A 15,006-nucleotide genomic window follows, 5' to 3' on the forward strand; every position below is an offset into this window, starting at 1 on the left:
TAATAGAGTGAGAAAGGAATCTACTAGAGTGTTATGTCTTTTCAGCTTTGAAGACAACGTAGTGTTGAATACTGGATCTTACACAGACGAAATAGTTATGTCTGTTAATAGTTCTATACAGTTGAGTAAGCTTTTTGGCAAAGTGTATCTAATACTTTTTAAATATAAATAACTATTCAGGTTTGTAACTGAAGTTATTTTTATTTTAGAAATTCTCTCATGTATGCTGTAAGATGTGACTGTCCAGTTATGGTCAACCTTATTCTTCAACAAGGTGCTGACATAAATTTGAAAGATTTATTTGGATGGACTGCTTTACGTTATGCTATTGAGGGTGATCGTGATGTGTAAGTAATTCTAGTTAACATTAATTGTTTCGAATAACCACCCAGATGAGATTTCATTGTCAGTTTCAGTTGTTTTGAAAGGGAAGTGAGTTAGTCCAGTTCATCATCTGGAAACCAAGGAAAGTGATGGATTATTTAGAAGTAGAAATGGGTGCAGGATATATTAATCTCAAGACAAGTTTGATTTTTAATAATATTGGGATTGAAAATAGGGCCTGATGGTAAGGCAAGTATTCTACCATTGAGCTACCTCCATAATCCTTGTCCTTGGGAGTTTGAAGATCTTTATACTTAGCGATTCTAGAATGCTCCATTGCACTCCAACATAACCCTTGTGCACAGTGTCACATTTTTATTTAATTGTTTACTTTAGTCTTATAATGTCCATTTTAGCAGAAAATCCACAAAAGCTGTCTTCTACCACTGCTACTTGAAATTCTATGAAACCAACTAGTTCTGAAAGTACAAGGGAGTCAACCTTCCCTCACAAGTCAGAGAGAGAAAAGATATTCATGTCATGTCCTTTTCTCCTTGTTGATTCTGTTGTTATAGCTTCACTATTAAAGTGAATCCTATAGTTTTGTAAGGATTAACTGCTACTCGGTAGTCACCCTTTATTGATTCAGATTCCTGACCTTTTGTGGTAATATTCACATATTCATTAGAACAGTTTTTTCATTTCTTATGAGTTTTATTCCAAAAGTGTTCTCTTTCCATCTGTTCAAAACCTTAATTTGCAGTCAACATGTTGTTACCTAAGAGGATTATGGCTATTCTGCCATTAAATATGTGTTGTGACCTCTCCAAAATATCAGAAAAAAACTCCAATAATTTTTCAAGAAGACATCAAAGAGTCTGCTCTTCTTTGACATTGAATTTTATTCAGAAACTCCTTATAGTTTGAATAGCTCCATTTCCAAGTGTGGATGATTCTAAATCATTCTAGTCAGGGAAGGTTCCAATTCTGTTTTTTTTTTAAACCTTTTAAGATTCTTTCGTACATTACATTTCAACTGCAGTTTCCCCACCCTTCACTTTCCCCACTCCTCTCCCCACCTCCCTTCTTTTCCAGATCTCCTCCTCCTCCATTTCCCTTAAAAAAATGGCAGGCTTTCCAGGGATATCCACCAAACATGGCCTAACTGGGCACAAGTCTCATATCAAGACTGGACGAGGCAACCCAGTAGGAGGAAGAGGGACCCAAAGCACAGGCAAAAGAATCAGAAATAGCCACATTTTTTATGGTCGTGAGTCCCACAAGAACGCCAAGCTACACAACCATAACACACATGTAGAAGATCTAGTGGAGATCCATACAGGGTCTGTGACTGTTGCTCCATTCTCTGTGAGTCCCTATAAGCCCTGCTTAGATGTTTCTATGGGCTATGTTCTCATGGTGTTATTCAATCCTCTGGCTCCTACAATCTTTCTTCCCTGTCTTCTGTGGGATTCCCTGTCTCTGCCTAGAGTTTGGCTGTGGGTCTCTGCATCTGCCCCCATCAGTTGCTGGATGATGGCCTTCTGACAACAATTGGGCTAGGCATGGATCTATGAGAATAGCAGAACATCATAAGGAATCATTGTATTGATTTTTTTTTTTACCAGTTGTCTTAGTTTGGGTTTTATTGCTGTGAAGAGACACCAGGACCACAGCAACAATAAGAAGGAACATGTTTAATTGGGGCTGGCCTACAGTTCAGAGGTTTAGTCCATTATCACGCTGAGAAGAATGGTGGCATGCTTGCAGACATGGTGCTGAAGTGGTAGCTGAGAATTCTACATCCAGGTAGGCAGGTAGCAGGAGGGAAGACAATGAGTCAATAGGCCTGATTTGAGCTTCAGAGATATCAACTAGAGACTCACTCCTAACAAAGCCACACTTACTCCAACAAGGCCACACTTCCTAATACTGCAACTCTCTATGGACCTATGGGGGAATATTTTTCTTCAGATCATCACACCAGTCATGTTTGGTTCTATCCTAGGCTGCTCTGACTCGGATTCCTGGCCGTTTAGGCAGTGTCAGGCATGGGATTCCTCTTGCAGCATGAGTCTCTAGTTGGTGCAGTTATTGCTTGGCCACTCCCACAAGTTTCGTGCCACCATTGCCCCAGCACATCTTGCAGGAAGGACAGACTGTAGGTCGAAGGTTTCGTGGCTGGGTTGAGGTCCCAGTCTTGCTGTTGGGCATTTTGACTGGTTATAGAAGATGGTGGTTCAGGCTCTATATCCTCCCTTACTAAGAGACTTCACTAGGACCACATTTGTGGATTCCAGGGAGTTTCCATTGCACTAGGTTTCTACATCAGTCCCAAATGCCCCCCCCCCAATTCCAGTTGTTTCTCTCAGGATTCTCTTCATTCCTCCCACCCCACACCCTGCCTGATCCTTTCTAATCCCATTACCATCTGCCCCCAGTCCATCCACAAAAATCTATTCTATTTCTCCAGGTTCCAATTCTTAATTAGTCACTTAAATAATTTTTTCCATATTTCCAAGCTACATAAATCTGTCCTCCACGATTTCAGTATATTTTCAAATTTTACCCCACAAGCTATTGTACAAATTACCTGTTTTTGGCGAACGTAAGTACCACAAAGTCTTATCATGTTAAAAAAAAAGACCCCATCTTCCAAATCTGATGGTGATTATAGTAGTTTGAATAAGAAATGGCTCCCTGAGTATTTGACACTTGAACACTTGGTCTCCCGTTGGTGGCGTATTTAGCCTGAAGTGGTGCAGCCTTGCTGGAGGAAGTAGGTCACTGGGTCAGACTGTGAGATCAAACCCCATGTGAGAATCCCAGTTCACCTTGTCTCTTTCCATATCCATATCTGAAGATGTGGGCTCTCAGCTTCCTGCTCTCCTTCCCCCATGCTTGCTTCCGTGCTTCCCTGCCACAAAGGACTATTTGGGGTTGGGTTAGGGTTAGATTTGGTGGGGTTTTGGTATATATGTTTTTCTTATATTGAACATAAATTCTTGACAGGGAGAGACTAGGGGAGGGGATGGAGGGTTGGGATGTAATATATGAGAAAAGAATAAAAAACAAACAAACAAAAAACCCCAAAAAACCTGCTATACAGCTAGAGTGGATGACCAAGCCAGATTCAAACACACATTTTCAGAATCTCAATTTTAAACTTTTAGCTTTTTTTATTAAAATAACTATATTGTCTATATACTGATTCTGCATTTATTTACATACCAAAATGCACTTCAGATTCTATACCCTACAGGCACATGATTTTGTGTGCATATAATCACATACTGAAAAAAAAACTGCTAATTTTTCAAGATTTATATGCATTTTCTTCTCTTATTGCACATACCAAAATGTCAAAATAATTTTGATTAGTGATTATGAGATTAGGTGGACTGTTTATATGCTCTTGATTTTATTTTATTTTCTTTATTAACTTGAGTATTTATTTACATTTCAATTGTTATTCCCTTTCCCGGATACCGGGCCAACATACCCCTAACCTCTCCTCTCCCCTTCAATATGGGTGTTCCCCTCCCCATCCTCCCCCCATTGCCGCCCTCCCCCCAACAATCACGTTCACTGGGGGTTCAGTCTTGGCAGGACCAAGGGCTTCCCCTTCCACTGATGCTCTTACTAGGCTATTCATTGCTACCTATGAGGTTAGAGTCCAGGGTCAGTCCATGTATAGTCTTTGGGTAGTGGCTTAGTCCCTGGAAGCTCTGGTTGGTTGGCATTGTTGTTCATATGGGGTCTCGAGCCCCTTCAGGCTCTTCCAATCCTTTCTCTGATTCCTTCAACGGGGATCCTGTTCTCAGTTCAGTGGTTTGCTGCTGACATTCGCCTATGTATTTGCTGCATTCTGGCTGTGTCTCTCAGGAGAGATCAACATCCGGTTCCTGTCGGCCTGCACTTCTTTGCTTCATCCATCTTTTCTAATTGGATGGCTGTATATGTATGGGCCACATGTGGGGCAGGCTCTGAATGGGTGTTCCTTCTGCCTCTGTTTTAATCTTTGCCTCCCTATTCCCTGCCAAGGGTATTCTTGTTCCCCTTTTAAAGAAGGAGTGAAGCGTTCACATTTTGATCACCCTTCTTGAGTTTCATGTGTTTTGTGCATCTAGGGCAGTTCAAGCATTTGGACTAATAGCCACTTATCAATGAGTGCATACCATGTGTGTTTTTCTGTGATTGGGTTACCTCACTCAGGATGATATTTTCCAGTTCCATCCATTTGTCTATGAATTTCATAAAGTCATTGTTTTTGATAGCTGAGTAATATTCCATTGTGTAGATGTACCACATTTTCTGTATCCATTCCTCTGTTGAAGGGCATCTGGGATCTTTCCAGCTTCTGGCTATTATAAATAAGGCTGCTATGAACATAGTGGAGCATGTGTCTTTTTTATATGTTGGGGCATCTTTTGGGTATATGCCCAGGAGAGGTATAGTTGGGTCCTCAGGTAGTTCAATGTCCAATTTTCTGAGGAATCTCGAGACTGATTTCCAGAATGGTTGTAACAGTCTGCAATCCCACCAACAATGGAGGAGTGTTCCTCTTTCTCCACATCCTCGCCAGCATCTGCTGTCACCTGAGTTTTTGATCTTAGCCATTCTCACTGGTGTGAGGTGGAATCTCAGGGTTGTTTTGATTTGCATTTTCCTTATGGCTAAAGATGTTGAACATTTCTTTAGGTGTTTCTCAGCCATTCGGCATTCCTCAGCTGTGAATTCTTTGTTTAGCTCTGAACCCCATTTTTTAATAGGGGTTTTTGTCTTCCTGCTGTCTAACTTCTTGAGTTCATTCTATATTTTGGATATAAGGCCTCTATCTGTTGTAGGATTGGTAAAGATCTTTTCCCAATCTGTTGGTTGCCATTTTCTCCTAACCACAGTGTCCTTTGCCTTACAGAAGCTTTGCAGTTTTATGAGATCCCATTTGTCGATTCTTGATCTTAGAGCATAAGTCATTGGTGTTTTGTTCAGGAAATTTTCTCCAGTGCCCATGTGTTCCAGATGCTTCCCCACTTTTTCTTCTATTAGTTTGAGTGTATCTGGTTTGATGTGGAGGTCCTTGATCCACTTGGACGTAAGCTTTGTACAGGGTGATAAGCATGGATCGATCTGCATTCTTCTACATATTGACCTCCAGTTGAACCAGACCATTTGCTGAAAATGCTATCTTTTTTTTCCATTGGATGGTTTTGGCTCCTTTGTCAAAAATGAAGTGACCATAAGTGTGTGGGTTAATTTCTGGATCTTCAATTCTATTCCACTGGTCTACCTGTCTGTCTCTGTACCAATACCATGCAGTTTTTATCACTATTGCTCTGTAATACTGCTTGAGTTCAGGGATAGTGATTCCCTCTGAAGTCCTTTTATTGTTGAGGATAGTTTTAGCTATCCTGGGTTTTTTGTTATTCCAGATGAATTTGCAAATTGTTCTGTCTAACTCTTTGAAGAATTGGATTGGTATTTTGATGGGGATTGCATTGAATCTGTAGATTGCTTTTGGTAAAATGGCCATTTTTACTATATTAATCCTGCCAAATCATGAGCATGGGAGATCTTTCCATCTTCTGAGGTCTTCTTCAATTTCTTTCTTCAGTGTATTGAAGTTCTTATTGTACAAATCTTTTACTTGCTTGGTTAAAGTCACACCGAGGTACTTTATATTATTTGGGTCTATTATGAAGGGTGTCGTTTCCCTAATTTCTTTCTCGGCTTGTTTCTCTTTTGTATAGAGGAAGGCAACTGATTTATTTGAGTTAATTTTACACCCAGCCACTTTGCTGAAGTTGTTTATCAGCTTTAGTAGTTCTCTGGTGGAACTTTTGGGATCACTTAAATATACTATCATATCATCTGCAAATAGTGATATTTTCCAATCTGTATCCCCTTGATCTCCTTTTGTTGTCTGATTGCTCCGGCTAGAACTTCAAGAACTATATTGAATAAGTAGGGAGAGAGTGGGCAGCCTTGTCTAGTCCCTGATTTTAGTGGGATTGCTTCAAGTTTCTCTCCATTTAGTTTAATGTTAGCAACTGGTTTGCTGTATATGGCTTTTACTATGTTTAGGTATGGGCCTTGAATTCCTATTCTTTCCAGGACTTTTATCATGAAGGGGTGTTGAATTTTGTCAAATGCTTTCTCAGCGTCTAATGAAATGATCATGTGGTTTTGTTCTTTCAGTTTGTTTATATAGTGGATTACGTTGATGGTTTTCCATATATTAAACCATCCCTGCATGCCTGGGATGAAGCCTACTTGATCATGATGGATGATTGTTTTGATGTTTTCTTGGATTCAGTTTGCAAGAATTTTATTGAGTAATATTCCATCGATATTCATATGGGAAATTGTTCTGAAGTTCTCTTTCTTTGTTGGGTCTTTGTGTGGTTTAGGTATAAGAGTAATTATGGCTTCATAGAAGGAATTCGGTAGTGCTCCATCTGTTTCAATTTTGTGGAATAGTTTGGATAGTATTGGTATGAGGTGTTCTATGAAGGTCTGATAGAATTCTGCATTAAACCCATCTGGACCTGGGCTCTTTTTGGTTGTGAGACCTTTAATGACTGATTCCATTTCGTTAGGAGTTATGGGGTTGTTTAAATGGTTTATCTGTTCCTGATTTAACTTCAGTACCCGGTATCTGTCTAGGAAATTGTCCATTTCCTGCAGATTTTCAAGTTTTGTTGAATATCGGCTTTCGTAGTAGGATCTGATGATTTTTTGAATTTGCTCTGATTCTGTAGTTAATGTCCCCCTTTTCATTTCCCATTTTGTTAATTTGTACACACTCTCTGTGTCCTCTCATTAGTCTGGCTAAGGGTTTATCTATCTTGTTGATTTTCTCAAAGAACCAACTTTGGGTTCTGTCGATTCTTTCTATATTTCTTTTTTGTTTCTACTTGATTGATTTCATCTCTGAGTTTGATTATATCCTGCCTTCTACTCCTCCTGGGTATATTTGCATCTTTTTGTTCTAGAGCTTTTAGGTGTGCTGTCAAGCTGGTGACATATGCTCTCTCCTGTTTCTTTCTGCAGGCACTCAGAGCTATGAGTTTTCCTCTTAGCACAGCTTTCATTGTGTCCCATAAGTTTGGGTATGTTGTACCTTCATTTTCATTAAATTCTAAGACATCTTTAATTTCTTTCTTTATTTCTTCCTTGACCAGGTCATCATTGAGTAGAGCATTGTTCAACTTCCATGTATATGTGGACGTTCTTCCCTTATTGTTATTGAAGACCAGGTTTAGCCCGTGATGGTCTGATAGGATGCATGGGATTATTTCTATCTTTCTGTATCTGTTGAGACCTGTTTCATGACCAATTATATGGTCAGTTTTGGAGAAAGTACCATGAGGAGCTCAGAAGAATGTATATCCTTTTGCTTTAGGATAGAATGTTCTATAAATATCTGTTAAGTCCATTTGGTTCATGACTTCTCTTAGTCTGCCTACATCTCTGTTTAATTTCTGTTTTCATGACCTGTCCATTGATGAGAGTGGGGTGTCGAAATCTCCTACTATTATTGTGTGAGGTGCACTGTGTGCTTTGAGCTTTAGTAAGGTTTCTTTTGTGTATGTAGGTGCCCTTGTTTTTGGAGCATATATATTTAGGATTGAGAGTTCATCTTGGTGGATTTTTCCTTTGGTGAATATCAAGTGTCCTTCCTTATCTTTTTTGATGACTTTTAGTTGAAAATCGATTTTATTTGATATTAGAATGGCTAGTCCAGCTTGCTTCTTCTGACCATTTGCTTGGAAAGTGTTTTCCAGCCTTTCACTCTGAGGTAGTGTCTATCTTTCTCTCTGAGGTGTTTCCTGTAGGCAGCAGAATGCAGGGTCCTCATTGTGTATCCAGTTTGTGAATCTATGTCTTTTTATTGGGGAGTTGAAACCATTGATGTTGGGAGATATTAAGGAATAGTGATTATTGCTTCCTGTTATATTCATATTTGGATGTGAGGTTATGTTTGTGTGCTTTTCTTCTCTTTGTTTTGTTGCCAAGATGATTAATTTCTTGCTTTTTCTAGGGTGTAGCTTGCCTCCTTGTGTTGGGCTTCACCATTTATTATCCTTTTTAGCGTTGGATTTGTAGAAAGATATTGTGTAAATTTGGCTTTGTCATGGAATATCTTGCTTTCTCCATCTATGTTAATTGAGAGTTTTGCAGGATACAGTAACCTGGTCTGGCATTTGTGCTCTCTTAGGGTCTGTATGACATCTGTCCAGGATCTTCTGGCTTTCATAGTCTCTGGCGAGAAGTCTGGTGTGATTCTGATAAGTCTGCCTTTATATGTTACTTGACCTTTTTCCCTTACTGCTTTTAATATTCTTTTTTTATTTTGTGCATTTGGTGTTTTGACTGTTATGTGTCGGGAGGTGTTTCTTTTCTGGTCCAATCTATTTGGAGTTCTGTAGGCTTCTTGTATGTTTATGGGCATCTCTTTCTTTAGGTTAGGGAAGTTTTCCTCTATGATTTTGTTGAAGATATTTACTGGTCCTTTGAGCTGGGAGTCTTCACTCTCTTCTATACTCTTATCCTTAGTTTTGTTCTTCTCATTGAGTCCTGGATTTCCTGTATGTTTTGGACCAGTAGCTTTTTCCATTTTACATTATCTTTGACAGTTGTGTCAATGATTTCTATGGACTCTTCTGCTCCCGAGATTCTCTCTTCTATCTCTTGTATTCTGTTGGTGATGCTCGTATCTACAGCTCCTTGTCTCTTCCTTTGGTTTTCTATATCCAGGGTTGTTTCCATGTGTTCTTTCTTGATTACTTCTATTTCCATTTTTAATTCCTTCAACTGTTTGATTCTGCTTTCCTGGAATTCTTTCAGGGATTTTTGTGATTCTTCTCTATAGACTTCTACTTGTTTATTTATGTGTTCCTGCGTTTCTCTAAGGGAGTTCTTCATGTCTTTCTTGAAGTCCTCCAGCATCATGATCAAATATAATTTTAAACCTAGATCTTGCTTTTCTGGTGTGTTTGGATACTCAGTGTTTGCTTTTGTGGGAGAATTGGGGTCCGATGATGCCATGTAGTCTTGGTTTCTGTTGCTTGGGTTCCTGCCCTTGTCTCTCGCCATCAGATTATCTCTGGTGTTACTTTGTTCTGCTATTTCTTTCAGTGGCTAGACTGTCCTATAGGCCTGTGTGTCAGGAGTGCTGTAGACCTGTTTTCCTGTTATCTTTCAGCCAGTTATGGGAACAGAGTGTTCTGCTTTTGGGCGTGTAGTTTTTCCTGTCTCCTGGTCTTCAGCTGTTCCTGTGGGCCTGTGTCCTGAGTCGACCAGGCAGGTCGCTTGGAGCAGAAAAGTTGGTCTTTTCTGTGGTCCCGAGGCTCGTGGGGTGTTGCTTTTTAGCACTCTGTGAGGGCAGCAACCAGGAGGGCCTATGCTGCCTTTTCTGGGAGCCCCCGTGCACCGGGGTCCCAGATGGTGTTAGGTGTTTTCCTTTGGCGTCAGAAATGTGGGCAGAGTGTAGTCTCTTCTGGCTTCCCAGGCGTGTCTGCCTCTCTGAAGGTTTAGCTCTCCCTCCCACGGGATTTGGGTGCAGAGAACTGTTGATCCAGTCCCTTCATGTTCCGGTGGTGTCTGGGGCGCAGGGGACCTGCAGCTCCAGTGCCCCTATCTTCCGATTCCCAGATTCTGTATACAGTTTCCTCTTGGGCCGGGGATGTGGGCAGGGGTGGGCAGTATTGGTGGTCTCTTCCACTCTGCAGTCTCAGGAGTGCCCACCTGTCCGTGCGGTGCTTCTCTCTCCTACGGGGTTTGCATTCTCTTGATTTTAAATGAAAATTTCACTACTTAGAGTGCTGCTTCAATGTTCAAAGATTATTTTATATATGACATATTTTTATGTATACATATTTAATGAGTTCTTTCTTGTTTTGACTTAGTTTTATTTTTTTCCCCTTTCTTTTTTTTCGGAGCTGGGGACTGAACCCAGGGCCTTGCGCTTGCTAGGCAAGTGCTCTACCACTGAGCTAAATCTCCAACCACTGACTTAGTTTTATTTTAAAAAGAACCATGCCTAGGGTTTATGTAAATCTTTTCTATCCTCTATTGATGAGCATCACATTTTTTCTATTTTGATTTATTAAACTCATGTTAACAGATTTTAACAATGAAAAAGGCTTGAATTTTGCCTATAAGATTAATCATACTTGGCTATTGATTTGAAAAGGAAAAACAAAATAGATTCTTTTCTCATATAATATATCCTGAATATAGTTTTCTTTCCCTCTACTCCTCCTAGTTCCTTTCCACCTCCCCTCCTCTATGGATCCACTCCCTTGCTGTTTCTTATTAGGGAAAAACAGACTTCTAAGAGGTAAGAACCAAATACGACAAAATAAAATATAATGAGATGAAGAAAAAACTATCATAGTAATGTTGGACATGGCAACTGATCAGAAGGAAAAGTGTCCCAAGGAGAGGCACAAGAGTCAGAGACCCACTCTTTCTCACAGTCAGGAGTCCCATGGAAATACTAAGCTAATAGCTATAATATATGCAGAGGACCTGGTGCAGACAATTGTAGACCCTGGGCTTGCTGTTTCATTTCTGTGAGCTCTTATGTGCCTTGCTTAGTTGAAGGCCTTTTTCTCACAGTGTCCTCCATCCACTCTGGCTCTTAGAGTTTTTCTACCTTCTCTTCCATGGGGTTCCCTGAACTCTGAGGGAAGTGATTTGATGGAGAACTCCCATTTAGACCATTTAGACTGTCTGACTGTGAGTCTCTGCATCTGTTTCCACCATGATGGACTCTCATTCCTTTGTATCTATAAGCCATAATCAACTTTTCCTTTTATCAGTTGCCTTGGCTGTAGCATTTTATTACAACAACAGAAAAGTAACCAATACAAATGATAACCATGAAATTAAGCATCATTATAACAATGGTCTGAGGGTTAAGATTTTACTAGGACTTTCCTTTGGCCTGCATCTGAGCCCAGAGCTAAGGCTGTCCCACAGCCTTCTGTACCCAAATCCTGTTCAGAGACAGCTAGTCTCCCAGGAGTGCTCTCACTCTTAAGCCCACAGGTGAGACCACCATTTTCTCTCTGATAACTGTCCAAGTTAGGAGCACACAGGACACAGGAACCACGTAGCAACCTGTGATGGGATCCTTCTGTTCTTCTTCTGTGCCCAGAGCTAAGGCTGTCCCACAACCCTCCAGACCCAAATCCTGCCTGGAAAGAGCTGGATTCCCAGGAGTGCTCTCACTTCTAAGATCGCAGACTCACAGGCCCACAGGAAGGATGAGCTCAAGTCACAGACTTGATAAACACTTAGCCAGATGAATCAAAGACATAGAGACAGTATCTAAATTAACAAAATCAGAAAAGAAAAGGGAGACATAACAGAAACTGAGGAAATTCAAATAATCATCAGATCCTACTATAAAACTGGAACAAAACTGGAATATCTGGATGAAATGAACAGTTTTCTAGACAGATACCAGATACTAAGGTTAAATCAGGATCAGATAAACCATCTAAACAGTTCAATAACCCCTAAAGAAAGCAGTCTTTAAAAGTCTCCCAACCAAAGAAAGCCCAGGACTAGATGGGTTTAGTGCAGAATTCTATCACACCTTCAAAGAAGACCTCATACCAATACTCTTAAAACTTTCCACAAAGTAGAAACAGAAGAAATACTCTATTTGTTCTTTGAAGCCACAATTATGCTTATACCTAAACCACACAAAGACACCACAAAGAAAGAGAACTTCAGACCTATTTCCCTCATGAATATCAATGCAAAAATACTCAATAAAATTCTCTGAAACCAAATCCAAGGACACATCAAAATGATCACTCACCATGATCAAGCAGGCTTCATCCCAGGGATACAGGGATGGTTCAATATACATAAATCCATCAACGTAATCCATTATAAAAACTTAAAACCCACATGATCATCTCATTAGATGCTGAGAAAGCATTTGACAAAATTCAACACCCCTTCGTGATAAAAGTCCTGGAAAGAACAGGAATTCAAGACCCGTACATAAATATAGTAAAAGCCATATACAGCAAACAGTAGTCAACATCAAACTAAATGGAAAGAAACTTGAAACAGTCCCAATAAAATCAGGGAATAGACAGTGCTGCCCACTCTTTCCCTACCTATTCAATTTAGTACTTGAAGTTCTAGCCAGTGGAATTAGACAACAACCAAAAAAGATCAAAAGGATACAAGTTGGAAAGGAAGACATCAAAGCATCACTATTTACAGATGAGAAACCTCAAAAATTCCAACGGAGAACTGCAGCTGATTAACAACTCAATAAATCAGTAGCCTTTCTCCACTCAAAGGATAAAAAGGCTGAGAAAGAAAGTAGGGAAAAAATAGCCTTGACAATTGTCAAATAATATAAAATACCATGGTGTGACTCTAATCAAGCAAGTGAAAGATATGTATGACAAGAACTTCAAGTCTCTGAGGAAGAAACTGAAGATCTCAGAAGATAGAAGGATCTCCCATGCTCATGGACTTGCAGGATTATTATAGTAAAAATGGCCATTTTGCCAAGAGCAATCTATGGATTCAATGCAATCCTCATCAAAATTCTAACTCAATTCTTCATAGAGTTAGAAAGAACAATTTTCAAATTCATTTGGAATAACAACAACAACAAAAAAAACCCAGGATGTTGAAAACTTCTCAACAATGAAAGAACTTCTGGGGGAATCACCATCTTTGACCTCAATTTGTATTACAGAGCAATCGAGATAAACACTATATAGTATTGGTACAGAGACAGTCAGGTAGATCAGTGGAATAGAATTGAAGACCCAGAAATAAACCCACACATCTATGGTCATTTGATCTTTGACAAAGAAGCCAAAACCATCCAATGGAATAAAGACAGCATTTTCAACAAATGGTGCTGGTTCAACTGGAGGTCAGAATGTAAAAGAAAACAAATTGATCCATTTTTATCTCCTTGCACAAAGCTCTCACCTAAGTGGATCAAGGACCTCCACATAAAACAAGATATATTGAAACTAATAGAAGAGAAAGTGGGGAAGAGCCTTGAACACATGAGCACTGGGAAAATTTCTTCAACAGAACAGCAATGGCTTATGCTCTAAGATCAAGAATAGACAAATGGGACCTCATAAAATGGCAAAGCTTCTGTAAGGCAAAAGGACAAAACAGCAACCAACAGATTGGGAAAGATCTTTACCAATCCTATATCTGCTAGAGCGCTATTATCTATTGTATACAAAGTACTCAAGAAGTCAGACTCCAGAGAACTAAATAATCCTACTAAAAATGGGATACAGAGTTGAACAAAAAATTCTTAGCTGAGGAATATCGAATGGCCAAGAAGCACCTAAAGAAATGTTCAACATCCTTAGTCATCAGGGAAATGCAAACCAAAACAACCCTGAGATTCCACCTCTCACAAGACAGAATGGCTAAGATAAAAAACTTACATGACAACAGATGCTGGCGAGGATGTATAGAAAGAGGAACACTCCTCCATTGTTGGTGGGATTGCAATCTTGCACAATCACTCTGGAAATCGTTCTGGTATATTCTCCAAATATTGGACATAGTTCTGTCTGAGGACCCAGCTAAACCACTCCTGGGCATATATCCAAAAGATGCTCCAACATACATCAAAGACACATGTTTCACTATGTTCATGGCAGCCTTATTTATAACAGCCAGAAGCTGGTAACAACCCAGATGTCCTTCAACAGAGGAATGGATATAGAAAATGTGGCACATTTACATAACGGAGTTCTACTCAGCTATTAAAAACAACGACTTCATGAAATTCTTAGGCAAATGGATGGATCTAGAGTGAGGTAACCAGTCACAAGAGAATGGACATGGAATGCACTCATTGATAAGTGGATATTAGCCCAAAAGCTTGAATACCCAAGATACAATTCACAAATCATATGAAACTCAAGAAGAAGGAAGACCAAAATGTGGATGCTTCAGTCCTTCTTAGAATGTGGAACAAAATACTCTCAGGAGGAAATACAGGGACAAAGAGTAGAGCAGAGACCGAAAGAAAGGCCATTCAGAGACTGCCCCGATTGGGGATCCATCCCATATGCAGCCACCAATTCCAGTCACTGTTGCTGATGCCAAGAAGTGCTTGCTGACAGGCGCCTGATATGGATGTCTTCTGAGAGACTTTGCCAGAGCCTTACTGATACAGATGAGTATGCTTACAGGTAACCATCAGACTGAGCACAGGGACCCCAATGGAGGAGCTAGACAAAGGACTGAAGGAGCTGAAAGGGTTTGCAACCCCATAGGAAGAACAATATTATCAACCAATGAGACCCCCCACCCCCAGAGCTCCCAGGGACTAAACCACCAACCAAAGAGTACATATGGAGGGACCCATGATTCCAGTTGCATATGTAGCAGAGGATGGCATTGTCTGGCATCAATAGAAGTCCTTGGTCCTGTGAATGCCCAGTGTAGGGGAATGCCAGGGTGTTAAGGTGGGAGTGGGTGGGTGGGAGTGGGAGCATCTTCATAGAAGTGGGGGGGGGAAGGAGATAACATTTGAAATGTAAATACATAAAGTATCCAATAAAATACATGAATTAATTTAAAAAAAGAATCGTACATGCAGTAAGACAAAAAAAATCACAAAAAATGAAAGAATTTTGTTAGGTAAAGAAGAAA

At 40.0% G+C, this 15,006-nt stretch overlaps 1 protein-coding gene across 6 annotated transcripts in view; it reads left to right on the plus strand.

The window, feature by feature from the left end:
- Positions 1 to 15,006, plus strand: part of Potec (POTE ankyrin domain family, member C) — a 167,481-nt gene that overhangs the window by 7,724 nt on the left and 144,751 nt on the right. For all 6 annotated transcript variants that reach the window (XR_015640926.1, XR_015640927.1, NM_001446960.1 and 3 more), the window contains 1 exon segment: positions 210 to 347. Coding sequence is in view for 4 of the 6 variants with exons in the window: in NM_001446960.1 (NP_001433889.1) it covers positions 210 to 347 (138 nt within the window). In the remaining 2 variants the exon portion in view is untranslated.

Source organism: Rattus norvegicus, chromosome 17, assembly GCF_021556685.1.
Source record: "Rattus norvegicus strain SHRSP/BbbUtx chromosome 17, alternate assembly SHRSP_T2T, whole genome shotgun sequence".
NCBI lineage: Eukaryota > Metazoa > Chordata > Mammalia > Rodentia > Muridae > Rattus > Rattus norvegicus.